The sequence below is a fragment of the Cottoperca gobio genome, chromosome 4 (assembly GCF_900634415.1).
Source record: "Cottoperca gobio chromosome 4, fCotGob3.1, whole genome shotgun sequence".
NCBI lineage: Eukaryota > Metazoa > Chordata > Actinopteri > Perciformes > Bovichtidae > Cottoperca > Cottoperca gobio.
In genome coordinates this window covers 3,599,375-3,622,598 of record NC_041358.1, presented here as the reverse complement: position 1 = coordinate 3,622,598, position 23,224 = coordinate 3,599,375, and the positions used below count along the sequence as shown (strand labels likewise).

General features: G+C 39.4%; 2 protein-coding genes across 3 annotated transcripts; both read left to right on the top strand.

The window, feature by feature from the left end:
- Nucleotides 1-278: 278 nt before the first annotated feature.
- On the top strand, nucleotides 279-8,372 carry LOC115007608 (protein shisa-like-2A). The gene is made up of 3 exons (XM_029430549.1): nucleotides 279-527; nucleotides 5,658-5,794; nucleotides 6,650-8,372. Exons 1-3 carry the CDS (start codon nucleotides 346-348, stop codon nucleotides 6,835-6,837), a joined length of 507 nt encoding a protein of 168 aa, XP_029286409.1. The 5' UTR covers nucleotides 279-345; the 3' UTR covers nucleotides 6,838-8,372.
- Nucleotides 8,373-13,796: 5,424 nt separating this feature from the next.
- On the top strand, nucleotides 13,797-22,816 carry c4h19orf44 (chromosome 4 C19orf44 homolog). Of its 2 annotated transcripts, XM_029429847.1 has the most exons (11): nucleotides 13,797-14,203; nucleotides 14,300-14,476; nucleotides 14,618-14,727; nucleotides 15,679-16,168; nucleotides 17,060-17,381; nucleotides 17,563-17,574; nucleotides 17,688-17,767; nucleotides 18,764-19,235; nucleotides 19,788-19,877; nucleotides 21,531-21,697; nucleotides 22,406-22,816. In XM_029429847.1, the coding sequence occupies exons 1-11, from the start codon at nucleotides 14,114-14,116 to the stop codon at nucleotides 22,490-22,492; spliced, it is 2,097 nt and encodes a 698-aa protein (XP_029285707.1). In that variant the 5' UTR covers nucleotides 13,797-14,113; the 3' UTR covers nucleotides 22,493-22,816. The 2 variants fall into 2 exon arrangements, with proteins under 2 accessions (XP_029285707.1, XP_029285708.1); XM_029429848.1 differs by lacking the exon at nucleotides 17,563-17,574 and having other exon boundaries at nucleotides 22,406-22,535.
- The last annotated feature ends 408 nt before the right edge of the window (nucleotides 22,817-23,224 follow it).

The window sequence follows — 23,224 nt, the reverse complement described above, 5'->3', positions numbered from 1 at the left end:
TAAGAGCATTTACAGTACAATAATCACAGTGTAGATGTAAATGAGTCTGAAGTACCATAATATTATTATACTACTACATACTGTTATGTACATTATTATTATGATTGGCGTTATGTTTTTTGCTGTGTTTTATTATGGTCATGCCAATAAATCCTCCTGAATTTGAATTGAGAGGGAGAGAGAGAGAGAGAGAGGGGGGGGGGGGGGGGAGACCTCCTCCGCCCATTCTGTGCAGCTCCTGAGCTCCAGAATGAGACTCTCTGACGTTGATGTGGAGATGACACCGGGCTTCAATGTGTGCCACACCGCAAACGATTGTCCACGTGCAGACAGTCTGTATCGGATATGAGCTCAGACTGCGAAAGTTACCACAGCAAAGAAAACGTGCTCGTGGAGGGCTTCACGTGTCCGAAAGCGGACAGTGACCCCACGGCACTTTTCTGCTGCGGGTTCAGTGATTTGAAGTACTGTTGTGATGACCCCAACAGCTTTTTCCCCTACGAATATGGATACATGTGGTGGTTAAGGTAAGAGGAGTCAAATTAAACTGTTGCATAGATTGTTTCCCCCGTATCAGAAATATATAGCGGAGGTTAATATACTCTTTATGCATCACATAATCGGCAGTAGGCCTACGCGTTGTGCATTATCATGCATGGTAACAATAATTCTGTGCAAAACTGATGATCATCTTCAAGACGTTTTATCAATTGCAGCTTTTAAGGGTCAAAACACGCAAAAACATGCATTTGTGATTTGATACGCACTTTGTATTAGTGGTGTGTGATGAGAAGACAACCTGTTGGTGATATTTTGCAGCTTGTTTGGCTCTAATTAGGCTAATTGGCTGTGATAAGAGACTAAAAAGACATTTGTTTTTAAAAACTCTGACGGCCTTTACTAATGCATCTTCTCTGAGTTCCACACACACTGTAAATACCATTCGGGAGAACATTGTCCTCATTCAGTAAATGCTAAAGATCTACGAATGCACTGATCCACTTTTGGATAATACACATCCACAGACCTCACTGCTTTTATAGGGACTATGTATTCTGTAGTTCCATTGAAAAATGTTCACAGTGAGGTGTGAGGATTAGACACACAGTTTATGAACAGGCAAGGCAGGCAACTGCTCAGGGCTCCAGGGCGCCCCCCAAGGGCTGACAAACTTTGTTAGAATCAGAAATCCTTTATTAGTCCCACGACTGGGAAATTTACATTGTTACAGCAAAAGAGCAAGAAAGTAAAGTGGCGAGTACACAATTAAATATAATAAAATACAGTAACAGCAATGTCTCAAAATGTGACAAGCATATTGACCTCCTTCCCCTTAAACAATGGATGATTTACATCAGTAGGAAAACCTCCCTAAAGGGGCCTTTCGTTATTCCAGTCAAATTTGCATGATAGTGATGTGCAGGTCGACTTTTCAAAATTGCGGTTCCTTCGAGTTGATGCATGTACATGTATCAAACCTTTGAGTTTTGATACTTATAGATCGTGTGCATGTGAAGTCACACTCTTTGAGAGTGATTTACACGGGCATGGACGAGCACCCTGTCATCTTTCAGAGGTTTGGTAAGTAGACTACCAACCCAGCCAGAAACAAAGAAATGATAAGCATCTAAGCTCTTGTATGCCTTCATTTGTGTGTTGGTTGCCCACGACGTTTGTAGCACAAGGTAGTTCACAATATCCGGATATTCAATCGGCGGTAATGACTCAAAATCCTCAATAATCCTTTATTGTGTACGGGTCAAGGCTGCAAATTTGGACTTTTTCCTCTGAATCTTGCCTTTGCAGAAGACTCCAGAGAGTCAGAATACTTTGAAGAAGTCGGAGTTGTTGTTGTTGGCTTTAGACGCCATTGTTGATTTGTATACCAACCAACATGGTGTCGCACGCATACGTCACACAGTTTTGTCACGTGTTTGCGCACGAAGGATTTGTGAAAATGGCATCAGTTTTTTCGTGACACTCCGTCATAGTAGGCCTACATGCACGTTTGACAGCTTGTGCTGCCCGCCCCACAAAACTCCTAATCTTCAATGCATTACCAGTCATCATATATAAAATATAAATTTTAAAGAATAGATTCTGTATCCCACTTGTATGCAGGTAGGCTATGTAAGCTCAGTACGAAATGTCACTGATCGATCTATAGGGCATTTGTCCTGCATTCATGTGGAGAAATGACTTCCCAATCATATTTCATAATTGACCTGATCCGTTTCCTTCGCTCTTCGATTTCACACAAATACTAGAAATAGCTATCAATGTGTTGTTTTAACGCTCTGAGCAATAACATACAACACCACTTTGTAGCATCCCATGTTTTCCCACATTATGACTTAAAGCTCATGAGCACACCGAAGTCGTAAGAACTCTGGAAATGGAACCATTCCAGGTACATGTAAATGCACCATTAGCCTGCCGTGCTGTATGTCTCGACTCGAAAAAAATGTAATCAGTCCTCGCTTGTTCATTCAGTATTGTTGGGTCCGTGTATGTAGCTTCCTTTTTTGAGTGACCTGACCACCGTAGCAGACATCGTGAACTCTCCTACGATAACAGTTAGTGGGCAGTGGGAAAAGTCAGGGATTCGTCAGCATTCAGTGCATTGAACAGGCTGCCACAGTACATACCGGACACTAAAAAAGAGTAATGGTTGTAAAGATTTGTCTGTTCGTTTTTGCACATTACTTTTGCATGATTCATATTAACCATAACCATATTAACAAAATGGAAGACAATGAAGAGGATTTATCCTTGTGGAAGTTAAATAAGAGAGATAAAAAGAGGATGAGGAAAAGAGAAAGCAAGCAAGCAAAACACTAAAATAAGTAGTAAATTGTAGTAATGTAGTAGTGTTTTATTGTGTTGACATGCATAAAATATACCCACTGGGGAGGATATCATTTCTCAGTGCACAACAAAGTAAATCTCCCCTGCATTGTTCTGGGTTGGAGAGATACCTCGGTAAATAAAAGCCAGACTATCTGCATGGCTAGATATTCCTACAGGTAAGTGAGGTAATATGTTTTATATAATTTGGGCAAACTTAGCCTTTAAGTCATTATACAGAAAGTACATTTAAAGTACAAAATCACATTGTAATATACAGTATAACAACTGTATTTGTACAACAACTTTCATTTAGGTTGGTGCAGTTCAGAGTGTAGAGCGTGAAAACAACAAAAAAAGACTAAAACAATTCATCAATTTAACAATTGACAATTTTCGACTATGCACGGGAAACAATATAAATATAATTAAATATATTTATTGAAAAATTCAAACAGTAGTTACATCAATACAGCCAATCAACCTGCAGCACCAGCGACTTTCTGAACAGCTTTTGGATTACTCCAATACAAAATATGCACATTAAGACGATAGAAAAGAAATACAAATAAGATGACTTTTATTTAAACTTATGTACTGATGCAGTGTTATGTTAAGCAGTGCGGATGTTTCAGAGTGTGCTGCACAGTTTTTCGCCACCATACAGTGCCTGTGAGTGAGTGACAAGTTAAAAAGTAGAATTTGGAGAAGAAGAACTATTCTTCCTGTATCATTGGTGTTACGTGCCCTAGCAAAAAGATCAGCAGGTAACATGTAGGCAGACTTAAGAGTGGAAAAATATGCAGGGTTGTTTTTTAAGCATAGAAATAAAATGACTTCAAGGGACACTACGGCCACCTGTGTCTCTGGCTGCTATTTAATCATGTGCATTTAAACGTAACATTACTTTAAGTATGCGATTCACAGGCATTTTCACAGCTGGAAGACATTATTTGCACTTTTGTGATTTCCCCTTTTCTGTTTTACATACAAAATAATAGTGAAATTTCCACCCAGTGAAAGCATTCTTTCCTCTAACGTTAGAGGCGGTTGTGAGAGACTTGTGACGTGAAGTTTAGTAATGTGTATTGTTCTTTGGTTTAAAATGTATTTTGAAATTGTATTTGTCATAGTAATCATCATTGTTACTAAATGTATGTTTTTTTCTGTAACTGTGCCGGATTACAGTTATCTTAGTTTGTATCCTAATAACGTAACGCCGTTACATGTACTGAATCAGCTGAAGCTGAATTATAACTTTTGGCTGGACCTGATAGGAGAGCACTACAGAAGTCCAGCCTGCTCAATATAAAAGCATATGTCTCTTTGTGTCACTCAGAGAGAGACTTGGTCGCACTCTTTTATTGTTTTTGAGATGATAAAACGCAGATTTGGTTGGGCCTTAAAGTTCAGATCTGAGTCAAAGACCACACCAAGGTTTGTTGCTTGTTGGCTTGAGGTTAGTCCAAGGGAAGAGAAGTATGCGATAACCTATGATTTAATGTTGTGAAAATCAGAGTATTCAAAAATATTTCATCTTATAATTTAATGTAATTTTGTCACACTGCAACTCGTGTAGCGTGCTCCCAACACATCTCTGAAGGAGTTTGGATCAGATGAAATCAGCCGGCAAAAATAATTCCATTCAAACAGTTCCTCGCTTTTACCGAGTGCTCTGTTCTCTGTTCATATGACAAGGCATCAACGCAGAACACATCAGGCACTCTGCTGCTCACATATAAAGCACAACCAGACACAATAAACAATGAAGTTGATTTTTTTTGTTTTTTGTCAGCTGGCAGAAGTACGCTGTTCCCTTCATTCATTCAAACCAAATGCTCACTGCATGTGACAATAAGCAGCATTGTGATCTTCATAACATCTCACATCATGCATCTTTTTGTTTTGATTGTCTGTAGCTTTACTGGTGTCACCAGAACAAATGTACACAAAGTGGTGCTGTGTAAAAGAGAAGAAGTTATTTTATGTGAGTGAGTCACAGGAATTACATGAAATGTTCCTTACAGAGGGATCTTCTGTACGTATTTAGTTTGTTTACACTAAATGTACCTTACAACATAGTGTGTCACAAGCTATCTGTGACACTTTGTTAAGATGTGAATGTAAAAATACATTTTCTCCCATGCAAAGGAGATGTTACCTGTAAAAAATAGAAAACATTTCAGTCCAACCTTTTAGGTTACAACATAAAACCCCTTCTTACAACCTCCAGCCTGTCAACCTGTCACCAGGGCATAGTGTGACTCAGAAGAAGCACATGTAGGAGGCGTTGCACTGGCCATCCCTCAATTTCACGTTACAAATATTGCCGGAAACGTTGCCTGCATCCAGTTTTGAAAAGTATACCCACACTTTGAGCTCGCCAGCTGCAGTGGTTACATCTCGCTGACTCGCCAACTCTGCCAGCTCGGCTGTGACTTCATATTCTCTCACCCAGATGCGCTCTCCGGTAACGAAATTTGGCACCAATTGATTTAATGTGAATCGATACTCGGTGGAACTGACGTGTTTCGGTTGGTACCCTTAAAAGTACAAAGTTTTGTAAACAACCTAACTCAGTAGTAGAGGTGAAATGCTTCCCTCTATTTCTTTAGAACATGTGTCCAGGCATTAGACATGGCTTTTAATAAAAAAGAAAAGAAACGCATGACAGCAATATTTATCAATTCTAATCAGTGTTCACATAATCCATGCACTTGTATGCATTGACTGCTCTATCCAGTCTGTTGTACAGCAGGTGTATATGTATATATAATAGCCCTGCTGTGTCTTTGTTCTCTGTTTTATAGTCTTGGAGCTCTTGTGGGTCTCTCTGTAGCAGCTGTGGTTCTTCTCGCCTTCATCATCACTGTGTGTGTCCTGTGCTATCTGTTCATCACCACCAAACCCAGATGTCTGGACAATGGGCTGCCGCTCCGAGCACCAGGTACTCCGTGCAACTCCGTCTCTCTGCTGGGGGACATTCTGCTAACACGTCGATCAATTACACTGAATTATGCAGCAGCTACTTCCTGACATTTAATAATGGCTGACCGAAAGGTTTTGAAATAAATAACTTTCAGTTTAACAAGCTTGTTATTTTCTTGTCTTAAAACTGACTTCTCATACATTCAACGTTCTTCCCAAGGTTTGCGATTCATCTTGTTTGTGCTTTTTTTGTTTATTTTGACAATAATGACATGTTATTATGATACCAAAATGATGACTTTGATACGATGCCTGCCTAACTATCTCAATTCTGATACTGAACTATATCACGGCAAAAAACTAGAACATCAGGAAAAATAATGGAATAGCTAACAGAACATGAACATTTTTTATTATTCAAAAACAGAAACAGTAGGCATATATATATATATATAGCAAAGGGGAACTGTCAGGGCCCTTCTATGTCATCTAACAATGTTGGAAATGAACTGTAAGGAAACTGCTGTTTCAAAGACTTGTTTAAAATGCAAAGATATTCACTAAATCCGGGACATTTGCCTTTAAAACAAGCACATTTAAAATCTTTGCACACCCCTGTTAACCCACACATGTACCTCAGCTTGATTCACTCTCCTGTCACAGCTGTTAAGATTGGACAATTTAGAACTTTATCAGTGTTATTGGTACATTGAGTTGTGATGTAACATAATACTATCTTAACTGATAAAGCCAATGTATTGAATTATCAAAATAAAACAAGTTCTTTAAATAGCATGACTTTTGATAGTGTCTTGCTGTGTGGTCTGTCAGGCACTTCACAAGCACGTTTCTAAGTGAGTTTCCTGTCTTCCAGGCTCTACATCGAGTCCACAAGGACCAGGGCCGAGTCATACCAGCGCCCCTGCTGGTCCTCAAGGCCTCAGGAAACACTTCCTGAGGGGCAAACTGGACTGTGACAACCAGCCCCCGGACCCTGACCGCATTTTCCAGCGTTGTTTCATGGCTACTGTGACATCTATCAAAGTCGAGGGTGCTGCATAGACGGCTGATGCGACTTATGTGAAGACTAAATGTGAAGACCATAGGTGCTCAAATTGCAGCCCGCGTCCATTTCAATACTTTCACTTTCAATAGCCTACATTTAATACACTACATGAAACCCCCCTGGAGATATACTTGGTTAAGTATACTTGCTTGTAGCAACAACAATGGTGGAAAGTCAAGCTAATAAACCAAGTCCGCAATTACCTGCATCTGTATCTGTCCTTTCTGCAGCGTTCCGGGTCCACATTCGTCGTCCCCTCTCTCCCTCTTTCCTATCTATCAGTACTGTCCAATAAAGGCAAAAAAGACAACAAAAATTATATTAAAAAAAAAAGCTGGTAACAGATCAGTACCATTTTAAAAGTCAACGTAGAAACCTGCACAAATAAGTCTATGCATGGCAAATAATAAAAACAACGGTGGGGACAGTGCTGATGGCATGTTCTGGAAGATCTGGTCTGAGATCTCTGGTGTAACCTCCAGTGGAATCCTCCAGTAACGTGTGTACATAGGCAAGAATGTGAAAAGATTCCCTTCACGACACTGCTGGTCTCTGGCCTGACGAACGTCTGGCAAGTTAGGATGACAACTTATGGAAAACTGTTGGTTGCATGGCAACTAGTGGCACCTAATGAGTGGCACAAGAATGACGTTCAGGCACCAAGGCTAATGCTGTTAGCCAAAGCAATTTCATTGGACTCAGCAGTTTAATGTGGAAGGGAGATGGAAAAGCCCCTGGTTGGAGAAAAGGGGGTTTCAAGGAAAATGGATCAACTCTAACTTCATCAGACCCCGAGGGATCGATGAACTTTATTTATTTTATTTAGGATCCCTATTAGTTATTACCGCAGTAACAACTTTCCATTTTGAGACCATTCTCAAATCCGACGACAAGTTCATGCATGAATAGCACAAGCGTTAGGTTGAATAGTTTCAACAAGACTTATCTGCCCAACAGTCTTCACAAATGTTGTGAAAAGCACTGAAGGTGGAACAGAGGAAATGTATGTGGTATCTCACAAATGACTAAGCGTAGTAAGCTGTAAATTTATGGAGATTTTGTGCGTGACTGCTTGCTAAACAGTGTCCTGACTTCGTATGCCTTGAACCTGTGCAGACCCCAATGATATGCTGGCTCAGTCAGCAAATAATTGAGAACTCCTGGTGTAGACAATTGAATATTTTTATGGTGATAAATCAGCAGAAGAGTCTTTGGAGGATGATGTTTCCTGATTGTAAAATCACAAGAATTGAATACAGATCATTTGAGATACATGGTTTTAATTGGCTTTGGATGGATGAGATGAGCTGTGTTATGATCAATTTGTTATATTTATTAGAGCTCAATTTTCTTGAAATTTCCCTGAAGTCCAGAGGTTGTTAGCACCTGTTGGTCATGCATTTGATGTTTTATTCATCACTTGTTTTCCACGGAGTAATTACCTGAAAACATTCCCGGAATGATGATTAACCATTGACATTATAAACTTGTTAATGTATTTTGACAAACAATAAAAACTAAGTGTACTGTCTAGTTGTGCCTAAAGTGTATTTGTGTTTTGATTTATTTGTGCCTGTTCTGGTTTCTTCTTGTTTTACCTGCGGGCTCCATCCTCACTGCTTGTACAGTGTGACAGAGAAGTCAGTAGTGAAGGAATTGAATAACAAATGTTTCCTGATAAAAAATATTTTTTAGGTGGTGTTGATTGAAAATATTATCTGTGACAGTATGTTAATACATCAGAGATCATCTGAAAAATATTAGACTTCTCGCTCGTTGCAAACATTTAGCTTACACTTCACTGATTTTACACATGGAGATACGTTTATGCCGATGACGTTGATTATCTAAGATAATTATAGGAATTGCAGGCTCCAGTTTTTTTGGAACTGGACCCATACTAGGATTCTACACTTATGCTGCGCTCAATAATATCCGACCTCCTCTTAGAAAAAGTACAATGGAACGCCACTCAAAGTCGGCATTCCCACTCTACCCGGGCTTAATGAAGAAGCAGATGTCTGACTTACACAACAATAGAAGTGCACATTGCACATACAAATCCCCCTCTGCTTTGATTAAATCTGTCTCTTGTGTATTTCTAAGCCTAGGCGTACAGTGGATGCAGCTGAACATTCTAATTCTTATTTTGACCATGTAAACTGTTGTACTGCAATAAACGAAACGTTATAGTACAGGCCGATGAATAAAATTGGGTACTAAGTAACTTTGTAAACTGGTTCAGAAAATCATAGTTTACAGTACCATGGTGACTAAAGCTATGGTAAACTATCGAACACGCGCTAAAGAAAATGGTCAAACTACAATGCTTCACTTGACACTTGATAGCTTCTGACCAATTTTTGTACCAGGTTGAAAACAACCTTATTTCTGCTGTAAAGTTGGACATTTTGCACAGGGTCTGTGGAGATTAACTCACTTCTGAAGCCAGCCTCAAGTAGCCATTCTATGAACTGCAGTGTTTTGGCCCTTTTGCATAGGCTTCGCTTTTCAGCACCTGAGGTTGCCGCTTGGTCCAGACTGAAATATCTCAACTATAAGATTCCTCCAGCAGCAACAAAACAAACCTTTTCACAACTTTCACATATGCTTTCATCAATTATGTGCTTTGTTAAGTGTAGACGTTGTAGAAGGGATACAGTCTGCATCTCATACCCAGCTGTCGATCTGATGCTCAGGTCCTGTAACTGTTTGTTTTTTGCTTTGATGGTGCTGAAGAAGAAACCAGAGCTCTATGTTGTAGCTGCACAGCACTGCTCTGTTCATTTTTAGAATATTTATGAAATGCCAATCTCTGTTCATTAATGAACTCATCAGATCATTAATCCCCAGGAACTCATTAGCACAGCTAGTTCTGATTACTATCATTGTGTTTATAGCAAGATATTTGGCAGTTCATGTGCCTCACAATTAAATGTGTATTTTCCAAAGTAATTATTAAAGTTATTAACTACACATACTTGTGTGTTGTCTCTTGCTTTGATGCTTAACTTTCATATTCCTCTTAACTTGATTAATACATTTCTTGAGTCCAAGCATAAAAACTACTGTTGAAGCTGCTCAGATTATTTATTCTCTGCTACGTGTACTTTTTAATTTACTATAATAGCTATATCGGCCTCCCGTCAACGTAGCTATTTCATTATGCTACAGGAGAAGGGACAGCGTTGTTGGTCAGTGGAGAAAGCTACAGTTAGCATGTATCTACCAGTGAGAATTGGCTAATGCAGATGGGGAGTGACGGCAGTTGTAGGTGGTTTATGACTTCAGCAGCAGCAGCAGCAGCATACTGTAGTCAACAGGAATACCACTGACAATCAATAACATTTTACACCACGGCACCAAGTTCTCACTCACTGTTGGAAAAGTAGAGACTGAAAATGTGAAAGACATGACGGGCCGGCGCAAGTCAGTTAGCATGCTAATTTCAGTAGATATCTGCAACATAATATATATAGAGGTCTTTGACACAAATGTCAACACTGTTACCTTTTCACATCCTGTTGATAATGTTTTAAGTTTAAATTCTGGAATATTTTACACATTGAACCTTTCAGTAATCATAAACTAAACCACTGATATAAAAGACAACAATCTCTTTAGTGTCATTGATTTCTAACTCCCCTGTACAATCCTGACAGTAATGTTGTGTGAGAAAACCACCGCCATATTAAACCCAGTAATGTTGCAGGTTTTTTTAAAAGAGTTGTAGATATGCTTCCTGAAAAAACTCCATCGTAAGCGCCTTCATCTTGGGGTAAAGCAACACATGTTAGGATATAAACCAAGAGATAATCTACAAATTGCCAGGACCCTTGAATTACAAATTCCACAGTTAAAATGCAAAAGACAAAGAAACATATTGCTGTGGGTATTAAGAAAAGTTACATCATTTGGCTTTTAGAATTCTTAAATGATTAGATTAGTTTAAAGTAAAGGTGGAAAGGGGACTTAGTACTGAGTTGGTAAATTGACAAGACTGTTGAGTCATGGCAACACTAAGCAATCATTTTGAGAAAATAACTATTTTGGTAAAGTCTTTTGTGGGGTCATGTAATTGTAATATGTCTTATTTTGTGCTGATTTCTACAAAGTTTCTTCATGCATTATGAAAGGTTAAAAGGGCAGTTATAAAACAGGAGAAAGATGATGGATTAGGAAACCAGAAATGTGACCTCATAGATACAAACATGTGGGCTGCTATTCAATAACAGAGAGGGAGAGAGAGAGAGAGAGAGAGAGAGAGAGAGAGAGAGAGAGAGAGAGAGAGAGAGAGAGAGAGAGAGAGAGAGAGAGAAAGAGAGAGAGAGAGAGAGAAAGGATGTAAGTAAGTAAAGTAAAGTTTGATCTCACCTGTATGCTTGTGCAAACACCTGCTTGCTCCATTTATGCATTATCTGTTTTTACAATGTGTAGATTAAAGTGTTGTGTAATATCAACAGATTTTCCACTGATCTCACAATTTATTTGCCCATTGCAGAGCCAAGATTGTAGAAATGTTGAGGTTGTATGTCAAGTAGAAAAGGGAACGCTCTACATTTTGTTTTCTTTTTGGATTTTTCATATTTTATGTATTCAGCTGATAAATTATGTTTACTGAATACGTTTTCATCATAAAAAGACTAGGCTACAACTGCATTTTGCTGTGCAAACCTGAATTGCAGAATGACAATAAATGGTGCTTCAGATTCAGAAAGAAAGTGAACTCTTTATCTATGTATTTATGTTGTTGGCATTATGACTCAAGCTCTGCAAACAGCCTTTACAACCTTTAGTTTGTTGATGGTGAAGTACATGTTTAACAAGGTCATTTATAATAGTCTTGTGTGCAGATACAGAGCACTCAGACTCTCACCCTGGCTCTCCAGGATGCAAACAGCATTAGCTGGTTCTGAGTGTCTCCCACTGAGGGAATGTCTGGCTTTAATGCTTTAGCACAGTTCAAGATGATGGAAACACTGAAAACAAAAATAACCTTATGGTGTTTTCTGAACTTAAGAATGCTAAAGTTGGGGTATTTTATTTTCAGGTGTACAGGATTTGATCATGCCAGTTGGTTTTATCGATTTTTGTTCATCTGCGGAATCAATGAACACCTCATATGCCACAAAACCCACACACATCCAACCCACTGACCCCTCCAGGTCCGACCACTATATTCTTCAGAATACCAGATACAAATAAATAAATAAAAACAGCACAGGATATTTGGAAAAAATAAAACAATATAGTTACAGAGAATAGATAACAGCCTTTGTATATCAATTTAGTTGTAAGAGTGTGATACAAAAACAATAAGACTATAAAATATAAAACATATGTCTGACTCACACATGACAGTTGGATTCAATCTTATTTGAATGTAAAAGGAAACCTATGTAGCAGTCTCTGTCTCCAGAACCACACCAAATCTGTTTAAACTCTCCAGGATTTCCCTTCAGGTTATACATGATCTTTTCATTTTGTATACATGATGCTAATTCATTAGTCCATCTAGCAAATCTAGGTGGATGTTCATCTCTTTATTGCATGGCTATAGATATAGGCTGTGATAAGGGCTATTCTAATACATTTGAGTTTGTTGTTTTTATCTTTTATCATGGCTGTGTCGCCCAGTAGGATTACTGTTGGATCTGCAGGGATGGTAATTAAGCACATTGAGTAGAGAGGTCTATTATGAATTTATGAACATTTCCAGCGAAAGTATAAAATATAATCCCTTTTACTCCACATTTACTATTATGCATGTTAAAACATTGAATCATTTATCCCATTTTAGGTAATATTATTATGCTGGTATCTATTGTAGTATACATATTTATTGTATGTAATATAATGCACATATTTGTACATACTAATTTCCATTTCCATTTCTCTATATTCTAGAATGGTAGCAACTGTAAAGTAGCCCAACTCTCCGGGGGAACAATACATTATTTCGGATTCTGATTCAAATTCCCTCACTTCTCTCACAAAATACAAATACTTCCATAAAACGTGAGTCACAAAGGACTAGAACTATAGTTGTTTCTTATTTATGGGTCACATAATGCAGTGTTTTTCAACCTTTTTTGAGCCAAGGCACATTTTTAACATTACAAAAATCCAGCATTTCATTCACAATGGCTTTGCAGGCAGGTAGTATTAATGTCTCTGCCACAGTGTGTGGCTTTTTTGATTTGGTTACGAGTTCAGCTACTAAGTAGCTTTGAGAGCTCTCGCAGACACAGTTGTAGTTTTTCCTCATAAATGATGCCTGTTCCTCCTTGTTTTTTTTCTCAGGCGAACAAAATAGTCCGTGTTCTTGCTTTGAAGTGACGGGTGTTTTGTTTGGAGATGACGTTTAAGCTTGCTTGGGACCATGGCACTGTCGTTAAGCTTTTCCACACACACCAAGCATAACGTAGTCGGTGCAGTCGGATCCCCGGCGAAAGTAAATCCAAACGAATGATAACTTTCACTGTATTGTCTCGTAACGAGCTCACCGTTTTTGCTTTATTTTGACTACCACTAATATTACGCTCTTCACCAGGGTTAAGTTTTGTCCAGGGCCCAGTTCGGAGTCTTCATTGTTCCTTTTTTCAAATATTTAACCATCGCTGTTGAACGTCTTATCACCGACACCTTTCGCGCGCATAACCAGTTATTAAATTAACAAGGTCGTTATTGCGCTACCTACTGACATGGAAGAGTATTTAATTACTCCGCCAGTCACTACATTACATACAGGCACAGATGGGCAACCACGGCAAATTATTTGCGGTAACTAAATAATATTGTTTTGGATTAATTAAGTGAAATTGGATAATTTCCCACGGCACACCTGACGATCTCTCACACAGTGGTTGAAAATCACTGACATTATGAACAATTGGTGGCGCTGGTACCCGTATGAGGAACTGACATGACCATTTTAGACGAAGAAGAAGAAGAAAAAGGCAGCTAGTCCATGGATACAAGGGACGCCCGAGTGGTCGCTATGCACAAACTAGGCAGTAAACGACTACAAGTTGGCAACATAATAAACCGTTTTATGTGACCTAATTAATGTGAACTTGTAGTAGGCTAAAGAAGGCCTCGAAATGAATCTATAAAGCACCTTTTTCTAAGTGCATTGTAGTTAGCGTGGCTAGCTAACGCTACTGTCTCTAATGCAGGATGCAACAGACCCACACTTGGTGAGCTACTTTTAAAATAACGTGTAACCATGTAGCAGTAACAGACAGCATTAAAAAGAACGTCAATTGAAAAATGTGGAAACGAGGCGGTCAAAGCTTCGCTCTGGACCGAGCTCAGGCTCTGCTGTCCGCCAAGAGGGGGTCTGCAGTACCGCTACATACAGTGAGTTTCAAGCCTCACAAATGTTTCAGTTAGCTATGGAGTCACTTTTGGTGATGTCTTTACACCAGAAACGTGTTTTCATTTGCTTCTCTTCAGGGTGATATGGGTGGGTCTGTGAAAAACAGATCTTCTTCCCCAAATACACACCCTTTATTCTCAGATGTGAGCGACCTGTCCACGGGCAGCCTAGCTCCTGAGCATGGAGCTGACACCATGCTGAGATCTGCTGCTGCAGCTGGGAAGACCCAGGAAAGCGAGGGGCATTCTACCAAGGTAAACAACTTACACACATATTTCTAACTGATGCTGTATTGCTCAGGACATAAATGCAATGGGACTTTAGAAACTTCCACAGTGGAACGTTTGTAAGTCCAATTTGACAATAAGCCTCCACCTTTTTCTTTCTTCTGCCAGGATCTCAGACCTCAGAGCTCTCTGGGTGGAAGAGGGAGCAGGTTCTTGAAGAAGGCTCCTCCACCTGCAACCAACAGCAGCCAGTCAATGCAGCAGGTCCCTGAACACAGGTACACTTCTGGGCAGTGGTGGAGGATGTTTATGTATCCTTTGCTTAAGAAAACATACTACCAGTAATGCCACACTGTAAAAAATCCTGCTTTGAAAATGTAAAGGCATGTTAGTATAATCAGGAACATTTATTTAAAGTAATACAACTTAAAGTACTCAATGCAATAAAATGTCTACTTTATTATATAATTAGATTATTATTACTCATGCGTTAATGTAAAAGAAGGATTATACTGTTGTAGTTGGTTGAGGTGGAGCTCATTTTTAACTATTAATTAACTATCATCTTCATTATGGATTCATCTGCTGATTATTTTCTCCATTAATCGATTGATTGTTTAGTTTTTACAAATAGTGAGAAATGCTCTCACAATTACCCGGAGCCCAAAGTGACACTTTCACAATGTTTGTTTTGTCCAACCAACAGTACCTACCTCAAGATTATTACATACATATATATATATATATATATATATATATATATATATATATATATATATATATATAATACATCAAAATGATTAAAATAATTAGGAAGTTGGGACCATGAAACCATGTTTTTGTATGAAAAAGACAAACAGTTATTAAGAAAGTTGCTCTTATAGTAAACATTGTAAAGTAAGAAGTAACAAAAGCTGTCAGATAAATGTAAATGTTTAATAATTCCCTTTTGAGATGTAGTGGAGCATAAGTAGAAAGTGGCGTGACAAAAAATGAATTACAAGTACCTAAAGTACTTGAGTAAATTAGTACTTAGTTACATTCCACCTCTGGTTCTGTGTAAGATACATAATTGTAGTGAACACTAGATTAGAAAAAGTGAATTGTTTTCTACTGCCCGATCCACTGATTTCACTCAAAATATTTCCAGTTGTAATATTTACATCTGCTGCTGAAACTCAATTCTTGTGTTATTCTCTTCATTCATCCCTCTCGCCCCCTCTGGTCAGAAGTGTGTCATCTTCCCAGCGAGGCTCCCAAACTGCTGCTTTGAGTAGACTGGCTCAAATTGAGAGCCGCATCCACAGCCGCAAGCAGGTTCAGGAACAGGCCAGACAGCAGGGGCCAACACCTGCTGAGATTCTAACTTCAGACATGGGAGCCTCTCCCCCACCAGCAGCCCGGTCCCTGGAGGCCCCGGTGCAGCTCCCAGCACAGTCCAGGAGTGACCAGAGCCTGAAGGGGAAACATGTCCTCAAGAATAAGACAGCTGGAGCTGCAAACCCCAGTACAGATGTTGGGGTCCGGTCCAGGTCCAGAGCTGCTGATGCTGTAGGTCCTCGGGCAGGTTTGGAGACGAAGCCAGTGAGAGTAGTGAGTGCTGTGAGTCTGGGGAGTGACGAAGAGGACATGAGAAAACTGCTCGGAGACTCATTGGATTCCATAGACAGAAGCTTTTTGATACCAGGGAGACCCTCTCACATAAGAACAGCAGACAAGGTACGGTTCAACTTTGAACCCTTTTGCTTGGTTTCACTCCCTTTATTTACAGCATTATGGTCACTACATGTCTTAGGCATGCTACGTATTGTTATTTTCAGGATACTTTAGGACAGGTAAACTCAACTTGCTTTGCGCAGTTTGTAATTTTGCAAAATGACAGCAGGCCTGGAGCCAGTCAATAAACAAACAATAATATTTATCAGAGAAAATTAATACATATTAAAAGGCCTCAAACTCATCTTTCTTTGAAATTCTTTATTTTCAAATGAACTGCCTTATTAACTAAATTAACTTTGCAGCGCACGGATTAACACTCGGCCCATATGACAGATACATCAGAAATACAGCATTAAAACAAAAAATGCAACTGCATTCTATTTATAAATGCTTTGGTTACATTTGAAAGAGTTCATACAACATTAAACAACTTGAACCTCTTCCAGCGTGCATCAGTCAAACGTTGGAATGATTGATAAACATAAAACATGAACATCAGCTGATCCTACCAGGGACAGAATAAGTCGCATACTCAACTCTCTTAGTGTGAAGTTCACATTTATGTGATCAGAATTATCCTCATTCCTGTGTAACCTTTACTTGGCTTATCCTCCTCTGGCACTTTTTCTTTGATAAGCAAGCTTCATTAGTCTATTTGTTTGCTTTGTTATGCACTCTTGCACCTTGTTTACATTAAAAGGACAAAAGAAGTCCCATTATGAATCAATTATGTTCTGATTTCTGATTCATACAAACGTCTCTGTCTGTCACAAAGCAATGGAAAAGTATTTTTGACGTGTCCCACAAATAGAAGCAAACAGTTCACACTAATGTACTAATGTACGCTGCTTTTTGGGTTCAAAAAGAAAACTTTGCTTTCCTCTCTCACAGATGTTGAGCGAAAGCAGTCAGAGGGTCCACTCCTCACCTCCCCCTGCTGCTGTCCCTCCCTCATCATCCTCCATCACAGCCCCTCGCTCCCCCGCCTCTCCTTCTCGCCGCGGTTCTCCTTTCCGATTCACCGGTCAGGCTCAGGCCCACTTCAGCCCCTCCGCGCGCTCCCCCTCCCCCTCTCCTCTCAGGGTGGGGAGTCCACAGCGTTCTCTCTCCTCCATGTCGGGCCGTGGGGAGGTGATTTCTCTGGAGGAGCTCTTCTCTGTCGGGCCTGGCTCTGAAGATGGCCACAGTGAGAGGAGTGCAGTTATCTCTGAAGGTGAGAGAAGTCAGTTAGGTTGTTGTCAATAAGACTTCAAATCAACAGGGTTCTCTGTATAAACCAGTTATACTGTAGCAATGCCTCAAAAGGATTGTTTTAATGGTTTATTGATGTTCAAATGCTCAAGAGAGGAAACATGGTGTGTTTTACTCTTTGTTCCTTATCTCATGCATCCTAGATGGACAGCAAGGTACATAAATATTCCCTCCATAGAGTTAACAGTCAGCGCTTTCTTTACATTGTATAGCCACCATTCTTATGCTTTAATGGGAAACATGTTGTTATGATCCTGTGTTATTGCAGACTTCAAGATCAATGTGATGACATTAGACGACCTTGTCCCTGCTTCCCTTGGATTTACTGAGGAAACCCCAGGAAAGGAGGTGGGTAATAACAAAAGTTCATTAAATATGGAAAAGTTACACATTAGTTGTATATAATATGTAATGTTCTCTGAGTATTAAAGCTAATAGAGCTTAAAGGAACATTTAATGTAATTGTGGCCATTATTCAATTCTTGGCGCTGAACAAGTAGCATACAGTGTGTTATTAAAGCTCTTCCCCTGAAAACAGCTGCCTGCTGCTGGAAACCAAGGCGGTGATATAGTTTAAGGACATAAAACCAAAACAATGAGCTCAAAGATCCCAAAATGCTAATCCTATTGATTTGATAAAAGTGAAACCAAAAATGAGCAAAACAATAAACTGCACAGACGTAGCAAATAGGTACAAATTCAAGCAGGAAGCAAAGTAGCTACAGTGGTGCATGTGGATAGGTAATGCGTGCTTTAACTGAGAACTTGTCTGATGGCTTATGTTAATGCTCTATGCACCATGTTGTATGGTAAGTAAAAAGAAATGATCATTTATAGGACTGATGGCTAAATGTACATAAACAAGATATTTCTTCTATAAAACTGAATTTTAAATGGTCTTTCAAACTTTCAAACACACCAAACTGCGATCCAAAATCTCAGGGCACACCTCTATTTATATCCACATCAAACAGCCTCTATGACACATGTTATCACGCTGTAAATGTTTACTTTTATTATTTACCAAGTATATTGCTCATGAATTAATTAAAAACTTTATAAAATGACATTAAAGCAACGACACACACATTTAAACCAGGCAGGTCACAACATTTAGAGCTGAGGTAATGGATGCATGTGCAACATCTGTCTGCACTTAGTCTTTTGAGGATACTTCAGAATAATAACAGCAGGATTTCAATTGACATTCTTATACGTCCACTAGGAAAATGTCAAAGAATATACATTTTATTGAGCTTTTTCTCGTTTTATTTGGGATCTCACCGAATCCCCTGAAGGACACCTCAGGCTGACGTGTTTGCTTTCTTCCTGCTGCCTAAACAGAGAGAAGTCAAACACAGTGGCCATCTTCCTAGATCCACAAACAAACATCAACAGCGGCCACGATTGACGGAGAAGAAAGAAGAGGAGCAGCAGCAGAAGGACACGGTGCACTACCAAAGTGACTTTGAGAGTGAGAGCAGGACAGAGCCGGATTACAGTGTCAGTCAGGTTTCAGAGCACCTGCAAGGAGATGGAGGTGAAGAGGAGGTGTCGGAGGTCAGAGAGGAGGCTTTGGATTCAGACATGTCCCGTGGGAGGACAGAAGATGACTACTCGAGCACTTTCTCAGACACAAGTCGCTCCTGCACCTCACGGACCTCAGATATCAGTCAAACAAACAGAAGCAGATCCTCTGGCTCTCACAGCAGCAGGACCTCACCTCGCCAGTTGAGGCGTGCTTCAACTAGAAAGACTTATAAAGAGGAAGCAGTACAGACTCAGCCTGATCCCATGGCTTACACTTGGCCCGCCGGTTTAGTCTGACATACGTTGCATTTCTATATTTAGGACATGGTAGGGCCACTAGTCATCACTACCACTGTAACATCACTTCACAGTAGAATGGAAGCTCTGAGAGGAAAGTGGGAAAAAACTATTATGCTGATCCATTTTTCTAATTCTGATGTGTTTATGACTTAAGAGCAGGTGAAGAAATGGTTTTGCCACGTTCTTTTTTTTTTTTTATAGTTACTTAAAAATCATCTGTTTTAACTAACAAGTCATGGAGAAATTAAAAGTCACGTGGAAGAATCTTATACAAATGGAAAAGCATTGTTCCCTCCCTGTTCACAGATAAAGAATTAAAATTAAGAAAATTAGAAAGATAGTCCTGGCAAAACCTTCACCTGTTCCTGAGTCATAGACACAGGACAGAAAATAATATAGTATCATATTTACGGAATACCAGAATCTTTTTCTCTCTTGCCTCTGAGGGCTTCTGTGCACAGGTTATCAGGAGTAATTAATTTGACAATGAATATGTGTAAATTAGAGGTGTTCTGATCTCTGGCTCTCCTCTCTGTAGGGACGGCTTCTCTGGGTCCCGCGGTGGGCATGGCTTACATGGATCCCAGCCCGGTGGTTGCTCATACCCTGAGTGCAGAAATGGTGGAAGGTAAGATCCTCTGAGAGAGCTAAGCTCAATCTTTTACTTTTGCTATGTTGATAGAAATAGATAAAACTGTTTTGAACCTGCACCTGGATCCAGATGGTAACTATAATGGAGAGTACTTGCTTTGTACGAGGATGATGCAAAATGTCAAGTGAGTCATACTCTGACCGTTGTGGTGGGGCCATTTGAGTTTGATGCGGTTGCATCATATACAGGTCAGATGCAGGATTACTTTGAGTTGATTCAGACAATAGATACAACACTATGAGATATTCAAGAAAATATCTTTTTAAAGACTAAAGACATTAAATTCATGGAAGCAGTTTGACTAATTAGAGGTAAAGAACACCATTAATATAATTTTATGCCGGAGGGCACGCTGTAATGCTTCCAACGTTTAAAACATCAGGAAGAGTTCAGCTATAATGTATACATGATTAGAACATAATATGTGTGGGAGTGGGAACAACATGTTATTAGTGATGAGCTGGGAGAAGCTTGAGCTGCTCTAGCACACTTCCTCCCATCAAGATCAAAGAATTCCTTTGTGCTGCGATGGCACATGTCAGAAGTTACACATCTTTTGGACGGACTGATTGTCTGTTACAGTGACTTATACCGCTGGTGGTCATCGTCTCCCTTTACACATCAATAGGCAATGTGTGTTGGAAACCTTTAACAAACACATGCCTGCCAAATGTTTCCTAAATAAACCCATGCCCTGCTACACTCCACTGTTCAAGTGATTAAAGGAATACACTTTCTTACCGATAGTAAGATGAGGAGATTGATACCAACCTCTTGTCTTTATGTTAAATAGAATGCTAGAGCCAGGAACAAGTGTTAGTTTAGCTTAGACTTCAGAAGAGTCACTGCGTCCGGCAAAGAAATAGTCCAGTATGATCTAAAGAAGATATAATATGTTCATTAGTTAGCTTTAGAGGTGCTGGTAGGTGTTTCCAGTCTTTATGCTAAGCTAAGATAACCATCACCTGGCTTTTGCTACATAATTAGCCTTCAGACATTTAGAGTGGCACCAATCTTCTAATTTAACTCTTGGCAAGAAAATAAATTAAAAGTTCTTTATTTTGCTTTCATGTACAACATATTTGCCAAGTCAGCAGTAAAAGCTGGTGTGGGGTATTGATGAAGACAATCTTTTTCTTCTTTTCATCACAAACTAGTGGTACAAATAGTGTCAGAGTCTTTCACAGGACCGCATTTGCCACAAAATGACCATTTGTATATCAATTACTCACCCCGGTTGACGGTGAACAAAGAATCAAAAAAGGAGAAGATTCTTGATGAATTGAAGTGATTAATGCTTAACAGCAAAACTAGATCAAAACATCAGTTTATAAACTCTCACACAACTCGTGCAGTTTAATAATCCAAGTTTAATTTATCCAGTCATTTTATTTAATACACTTCCTCATAAAACGGTCTCACGCTAACTCGGTACTGTTTATGTGTAAGTGTATCAAATAGTACGGTTTCAGTGAATAAATTCAGAATAACTTAGGGTGAGTAATTGATCTATAAATAGTCATTCTGTGGGTGAAGTTTTCCTTTAGACCCAGTTAATGTGCTTTGTGTTTGGAGTGCTAAAGCCACGGTACTGACTCTTTAGTTTGTATGTGTGATGTCCCCTCTCAGCTCTCAGCACCTTCAACCCAGCTGTATTTGCACTCAATGAAATGCTGAAGCAGCAACTTGCCATGACGCGGCGGTTCATCGAAAGCAGCCGACATCTTCACTCCAGCCTGGTGCAGAGCCTGGGCCCGCCGAACTACAGATACACCACGCTGGAGGACACCAGGGAGGTGAAGCATACACTCACTCACTCACTCACTCACTCACTCACTCACTCACTCACTCACTCACTCACTCACTCACTCACTCACTCACCACACTGGTGTATAATTGTGAATAATCCTGATCACTAAATCCTGAATTTCAATGTTAGTTAAAAGCCTCAAAAGCATCAAGTTTGTAAAAAATGTTTTCTCACCACATTCACGGACTGATCTGTCAAACAGTGTAGTGTAACATCAGTCAGTATCATGAGTAGTGCTGTACCGAATGTCTTTTTAAAACGCTAAATGCCACCAAATATGGATTGAAGCCGAAGATTTTGTTTGTTGTGAAAAACATTTAGGAAATAATTACATCTTTTGTTTTCATTACATGTTGACTTGATTGCTCTGGAGTTATTGGAAATGTTTGGATCACACGATGCAGAAACAAACCTGCGCAGCCGCCACTGGAATATAATTCCACTAATAGTATAATACTAATAATGTTAGTGGAGCCTAATCTTTATCTGCAGCTGTGCACAAATACCGACTACACAATGAATAGAAATGCTAAACAGAAAGTGTTGCACAGCGTTCTAATGTAGATTCAGAATTTGAACGTCAACATTGTGTATGAAGCTTCAATCAGGAGACAAAGAAAGTGAAATGAACAGGAAACATAAACCTTTACATTTTTATCACATTCCAAATTCCAAAGTGTTATTCTCTCCACAGTACATTCGCAAGCACAGAGCTCCCCGACTGACAATGGAGGAAGCCTTCGAGGAGGCGCTGCAGGACAGGACAGACTACTGCTGCTGATGCTCCTGCATGACTGCCTTATTAACAGAGGTTTTATACATAATTAAATCATATTTTTCTATGATACAGTATTTGTTGTTTATCAGTCAGAGAATGAGCCATAAGGATTTAAATGATTTTGTAAAATCATGTCAAACTGTTTTAAATTGGCGTCAAAGTTCAAATCCTGCCTTGTGTGTATGAATGAGGTCGTTTTGTAAATTATTTGTGCGATTTGAATGAGCTGACTCTGGTGAAAAGCGTCAATGCTGTCACTTTGTACATTCAGAAGAAATAATAAATAACAGTAACCTTCCTTCTGTTTAATGCTCTGAATAAAATAAATCCCCAAAGAGGAAATTCAGTTTCACATGTAGCGACATAGAAAATAAATTAAGAAGAATTATCTGTAAACTACAAACCTCTGCAACTAAAGGTACTAGAGTGACTCCAGATGTTTGTTTGGCATTGTGGAACAATGGAATTCCTCATATTAGGGTTGAAATACTCGAGTCTGGTCTAAAGTCCACTTTCTTTGACTTGACAACAAGTCTTGGACTCTGAATTGTCTTGGTCTCAGGTTTGATGCGTAATTACATGACATGACATTACAGGTCAGTTAGCAGACGCTCTCATCCAGAGCGACTTACAGTGACTAACTACAGGGACAGTCTCCCTGGAGCAGCTCGGGGTTAGGTGCCTTGCTCAGGGGTAATGCAAATGAGTAAGTATTAGGGGCCAGTAATCTTCTTT